Genomic DNA, 6,647 nt, shown 5'->3' on the forward strand with positions numbered 1-6,647 from the left:
TTGACATTTCAGAATGTGAAGCCCCTCTGCGCTGAGGTTTTAAATATTAAAGCTATTGATATATTTGGCATAAGGAACCATGGTCTAGACATTTACTGATATGCTACCACGTTATCATTTTCTGAGCAAAAGTATGTTTGGTTTATGCTAATATATAAATGATCCCTAGAACATATTCGCAAATGTGTTCCTTTGCTGTTCTCAGATAGGAGTTAAGTGTGCTAGAGTCTCACAAGATGTTCATTTGATCTCCTTCTTTTATTTAACAGACTCACCATTTGTCTTAACCTCAGTATTGTATGAGACATTGCTCTAATGTGCAGAGCATTGTCTCTCTGATGTTGTTATGGTAACCACATTTCTCTCCATCCTTGTTTTTCTTTCCTAACCTGAATTCTTCCAGTCCAACTGCAGATTGAAGACCAGACTCGTAAACTGCGTACAGGAGACCTGGGAATCCCTGTTAACCCTGAGGACAGGTCGGAAAAAGTTTAAACCCATGAACAGTAACATTTTCTCTACCTTCTTGACTTTTTGGAAAATAGATGTTGATTTTCAGTATATCTATCTATCTATCTATCTATCTATCTATCTATCTATCTATCTATCTATCTATCTATCTATCTATCTATCTATCTATCTATCTATCTATCTATCTATCTATCTATATATGTGGTCCTTAGCCTAAATCTCAGATCTCATAGTAGTATTAGATTGCAGATGTATAGTCACAGAGCCTAAACATATAGGATAATTAATAAATATAGGTGTATGCATTTTTTTGCTAAAAAATAATGAGACCATGTTTGCAATTACATCAAAATGAAACTCAATCTATTACATTTTTTTTCTTCAATTTATCAAATTTAGTGAACACTTTAATTTAATTAAACTTTTGATTAAGAAATATGAACTCTTAATGATTGGCTAAAGTGCAAACTTATATGAATCTCAATATCAATATTTTTGCTCAATCGACTGCAGAAACTAAAGTAACTTCCACTTTGAGTTTTTCAATTGAAACTCGTTTTCTTGAACTGAAGTAAAAAGAACCATCATTTTCTACATTTATTTTTTAGTCAAACCCATTTTTAAGAATAAACTGTTTCATTATGATGTAATAAAAAAACATAGTTTCAATCTTGGATTAAACACAATCGATTTAATAAAAAAAATTGTATTGTAATGAATAAGGGAGCTAGGGGGTATGAATGCTCTGGCAACCCACCGAATATAGGTCAATTATAAATTGAGATTTATTTTAACTTCTTAGTAGAACCAATACAATGTGAATATTTACAAATTTTTAGTGGATTATTTCTCATTTAACTTGACAGTTTTGTCTGCTTCCTAGTTAGCCTTCTAGTATTTAATCAACATGTTTTCACCCTCTGCTTGTTTTATGTGTCTGATGTAGAATGCTGTGTGAATATATGAATAATAATTCATAATGTTTAAAGATTTTCCTCTGAAACAGGTTTGGGTCAAAACACCTTACTCTTTACAAAAACATTTTTTTTTTTATTGATTATACCGTTTACATCATTTTTACCTTCAAAGTCTGATATTCAGCTCAGATGAATTGGCTTTGTGGCTCTCACACAAATACTATCAATTGATATTGCCTTTTCCGTTTTTTTACTTACTGGATATTATATAACTTTTTGCAAGTGGTAATTGAACTCATGGCCTGTAGCGTACATGATAATATATCATTAATTAATAGTGTTTGGATTCAATTGAACTAATTGTATGTAGCTGGTCATCTGTGTTTTTCCCGTAATGTGGTTTTAAACATTTCCACCCAGGGGGTAGAGGGGCATGTTCCAGTTTTCCCTCTGGACTCTTTAGGTCTGGAAGAAAACTGCAAAAGCAGAGGCCCGCTTATAACATAGTTTCCATAAGGATCTGATCCCGCAGGATGTGGCTTTGGCTCTGAAGAGTGTGTGAAGTTGACTTTTTGTTAGCTAGAGTCCCTGCCTTCTGTTCACTTTGTAGAGTTTCTCTTCATAATCAGACATTTCCACAGCAAGCAAAAAGCTGATTGCAGAGCTGCCGCTCTCTTATAAACCATTCCCCAAACGTATGTGACAGAACCAACTGGGGGTGTTTCAGGTTGTCACTGTTGGAAGTTTGAAGCATTTAAAAGGAAAACCAATATTTTTTTTCTCACTCTTCACATCACATGGACACAAATGTGGCTCTCTGATGGGAGAGCATAGGAAAAGGGGGATATCTAATCTTAATTCCTTTTCTCTAACCCAAATTACCCCACATCAACCTAACCCTTTTTCAAGCACAGAGCCTCCTTAACGCAGCAACACAGGTTTTCAGCATCCAAGGGGAGGTACGGACCTCTTCCGCCACGCCAACACCGAGCAACTCCCAAAGCCATCGTTTCTGTTTAGGATTGCACATTTTGCTTTGGTTTCTTTTTCTTACATCCCAACTTTCCTTTCTTGTAAGCCAACACTCCTGTACACAGGTTTAGTTATGGCCATGTCATTGTTTTTCTTTGTGGTTGAGGCCCCCCCGGTATACTGGGTTAAATACCACTATACATCTTTGGTTGCCCCTTTTTACCCTGAATTGTATAAAAGAATGGACTCTAGCCTTTAAAAATGTCAGTGCGGAGTTCCTACATAGTTTTCGTTTTTGAGTTTGCTCTTGCACTGGCCATGAGTCACGTAGTCTTTCTGAGAATTCTCTCAGTAGATCCAAAATTCCAATGTTTTTGAATTCATCATAGTTTTATAATTGTCAGTACCCATTGATCCAAAGTTCCTAATGAAGATTTGAGTTTTAGTTAGCTGTAGCGAGCCTTTGATTGTTAATAGCAGAACTCCACTTCTAGAAAGGTATTGATGATGTCTTTCTTGTCTTTTGTCTGCCATTTTCAGGTCTCCCTCTCCAGAGCCTATCTACAACAGCGAGGGCAAGCGGTTAAACACACGCGAGTATCGCACACGGAAGAAGATTGAAGAGGAGCGTCACTCTCTCATCACTGAGATGGTTGGCCTCAACCCAGACTTCAAACCTCCTGCAGATTATAAGTAGGTTTTTTTAGCTATACACACAGTCTGTGTTAATGTGAATAACATATTAAAAGGCACATGTTTTGAGTGTCTGGTGCAGTTGACTCTGCTAACAATTAGTCCACGCACCTTTTTAAAATGATGACGGTAATAATCAGAAGTAGGCTTGGGCGGTATGACGGTATTACGGTATACCAGGGTATTTCGAAATCCCGTCGGTATGATTTTCAATACCGTGACGTCACAGACTGTGCCAAATCACAGATGCGTTTCATTGTATTACATTGACACGGAGTTTTGACAGGGACGACATTGGTTGTAATGCACAGCACGCGCCAGCAGAGGGCAGGGGAGGGCAGTCCGTCTTTCCCGCTCTCAGAGCTCAGCACAGAGCTGAGCTGAGCAAGATGGCGGCAGCATTTGCCGGCCCCGAACTCGGACAACTAGTAAAAAAGAAAAATGCCTCTGCGCCTGTTTGGGACTATTTTGGGTTTACTCGTCGCCAGTGACTTCATCCAGCACAACGAGAGACAGAGGCACTTCTTTGGGAATGTTTAAGACGGGGTGAGTGAGTGTTGACATTTTTTAATCCTATGCAACTGGTTGATGGTTTTGTAGTCGAGGTCGGACGGTTTTAAAAACGAAAGCATTTATTTGCTAAACATTCACGCGAGTAATCCAATGAATCAAATGGAAATAAGGTTTTTAACACATGCACGGAATAATATTGCCAAACTAGTTAGTGAATATAGCAAACTTTATTCAATAAGTCAAGTATTTACTCCCGGAAAATGTTTATGTATGATGATATATTGTTAACTTAGCTCACAATGGAAACAACGTCGGACATCTACAAAAGCGTCCTGTATCCGATCTCAAAATGTGCCATTTGCACAATGTGTCATGTATGCAGCCCTTGTTTTGCACTTGCGCGCACGTCGCGGCACTTTGCGAGCGTCTACCGGCTCGGGCTGCATTTTACACCGAACATATAATATACCGTTCGAAACATCTATTTGCCGCCGAACGCCACCTTGCTCAAGTCGACCCAAGTCATACCGTCATATACTGTATGCCACGGTATGATGTCAGCAAGGTATGACGGTATGAAAAAAATGATACCGCCCAAGCCTAATCAGAAGCCTCAAATTCAACTCTTGTCTGCACACTTGTGTAGACAAGTGTGCTTGAAAAGAAATGTGATCTTAACAGCATGTAACATGTATGCACTATTCCCTTTTTTTGCCACTGTTCTCTTAGAAATGGTTTATTTCGTATTTTCTTCCTGCAGACCTCCAGCCACTAGAGTCAACGACAAAGTGATGATTCCCCAAGATGAATACCCTGAAATCAACTTTGTTGGTCTACTTATCGGGCCACGGTAAGTTACTCTTAATATTATTATCATGTTGGGTTATTTGACATTGTCTATGAACAAGTAAGTTAACAGCCAGCATAGTTAGAAGTTACCTTTTCTTTGTCTGTGTTTCCAGTGGTAATACATTGAAAAACATTGAGAAGGAGTGCTGCGCCAAGATCATGATCCGGGGAAAAGGCTCTGTGAAGGAGGGGAAGGTCGGCCGAAAGGACGGGCAGATGCTGCCAGGAGAAGATGAGCCTCTGCACGCCCTGGTCACCGCCAACACAATGGAGAACGTCAAGAAAGCTGTGGAGCAGGTCAGATTTAAACTGTATTGATGAGTCATACTCTATTGGAAGTTTCATATATGGAAAGCTCTTGGGTGACCTTTATAGTGTTGTGCAGGGACACACTCTTTTTTGGGCCAAGATGGAAGTTAGTGTAGTTCCCCTCGACAAAAATCTAATGAGATTAACTCCTTTCATTGGTTAAGGACTAATTCCTGCACAAGCCCCCAGGACGTCATCTAGGCTTGAAGTATATTTTCTTAGTGGCCAAACAGTTACACAATAAAACCTTTGTGACTTTACTTTAATAGACCCAAAAAATGATATGATAATAAATGTGTGTCCACAGATACGCAACATTCTGAAACAAGGTATTGAGACGCCTGAGGATCAGAACGACCTACGGAAGATGCAGCTGAGGGAGCTGGCCAGACTCAACGGCACACTGAGGGAAGACGACAACAGGTCACTGCAACAAGCAAGACAGTGGTGGAGCTTTATGCACACTATGGGCCCTGGTTAAGGAACATTTGTGAAAAGTGTATTATTCTGAATTTAGCTATAGTGCCTCACTGAAGACGGAATGTGTTCTTCTATAGGATCCTCCGTCCTTGGCAGAACTCGGAGCCTCGCAGCATCACCAACACCACCCTCTGTACCAAGTGTGGTGGAGCAGGCCACATCTCCTCTGACTGCAAGTACACCAGGTGAGGATCAGTTCAGCAATTCAAGGAAACGGAATGTCCAATTTCTCTATGTGGTTTTTAGAACTTTTTTGTAACAAGGTTTGCTTTGTGTAGCTCATTTGCTGCCCACAGAGCGACAGGTGGAGAGCCTCCCCAGTCAGCGCAGGATAAGGCTCGTATGGACAAGGAGTATCTGTCCCTGATGGCTGAGCTAGGAGAGGCCCCGGTCCCCTCATCAGGTGGAGGACACTCCAACAACCATGGAGGAGGGCCTCGGTCCTCAGGGCAGAACAACAACCAGCCACCACCGGTGAGTTGGCAACACATATGGTTCCAAAGTCCTGTTTCTCCAGAACAGTGTCTAAACCTGCTGTGTTTGTTTACAGCAGAACCGGCCTCCCTGGATGAACTCCGGTCCGTCGGAAAACAGGAACTACCACGGCATGCATGGTGGTCACGGAGGTCATGGAGGTCATGGTGGCCATGGTGGCCATGGAGGACTCCAACACTACCCTCCACCAATGCCCAGCATGGGAGGCCCCCCAATGCCCCCAAACCCCAACGGCATGCCTCCCCCCTGGATGCAGCCTCCCCCGCCTCCCATGGGCCAGAGTCACGGACATCCCATGGGTAAGAGTGGACCTTTCCGTCTGATAAATGCTAAAGACCTGGAGGACATTATCCAACATCTGAAATCCTCCTCCTGTAGCCTCGACATTATCCCGACAGGATTTTTCAAAACTGTTTTTCCTTGCTTGGCTTCAGATATACAGGACTGTCTCAGAAAATTAGAATATTGTGATAAAGTTCTTTATTTTCTGTAATGCAATTAAAAAAACAAAAATGTCATACATTCTGGATTCATTACAAATCAACTGAAATATTGCAAGCCTTTTATTATTTTAATATTGCTGATTATGGCATACAGCTTAAGAAAACTCAAATATCCTATCTCTAAATATTAGAATATCATGAAAAAGTATACTAGTAGGGTGTTCAACGAATCACTTGAATCGTCTAATTAACTCGAAACACCTGCAAGGGTTTCCTGAGCCTTGAAAAACACTCAGCTTGGTTCAGTAAACTAAATCACAAGTATGGGGAAGACTGCTGATCTGACTGCTGTCCAGAGGACCGTCAGTGACACCCTCCATCAGGAGGGTAAGACACAAAAAGAAATTTCTCAAAGAGCAAGCTGTTCACAGAGTGCAGTTTCAAAGCACATCCACAAAAAGTCTGTTGGAAGGGGGAAATGTGGCAGGAAACGCTGCACAACCAA

General features: G+C 40.9%; 1 protein-coding gene across 1 annotated transcript; it reads left to right on the forward strand.

The window, feature by feature from the left end:
* Positions 1 to 396: 396 nt before the first annotated feature.
* LOC104940820 (splicing factor 1-like) lies at positions 397 to 6,145 on the forward strand (the record flags this gene model as incomplete). The annotated part of the gene is made up of 8 exons (XM_010765801.1): positions 397 to 479; positions 2,901 to 3,053; positions 4,327 to 4,416; positions 4,529 to 4,712; positions 5,032 to 5,147; positions 5,282 to 5,389; positions 5,483 to 5,678; positions 5,755 to 6,145. Coding segments are annotated over 8 exons (1,321 nt in total), but the record flags the coding sequence as incomplete, so codon positions are not given.
* Positions 6,146 to 6,647: the final 502 nt, after the last annotated feature.

The sequence above is a fragment of the Notothenia coriiceps genome, unplaced genomic scaffold (genome assembly GCF_000735185.1).
Source record: "Notothenia coriiceps isolate Sejong01 unplaced genomic scaffold, NC01 NC01_scaffold00002717, whole genome shotgun sequence".
Classification (NCBI taxonomy): domain Eukaryota; kingdom Metazoa; phylum Chordata; class Actinopteri; order Perciformes; family Nototheniidae; genus Notothenia; species Notothenia coriiceps.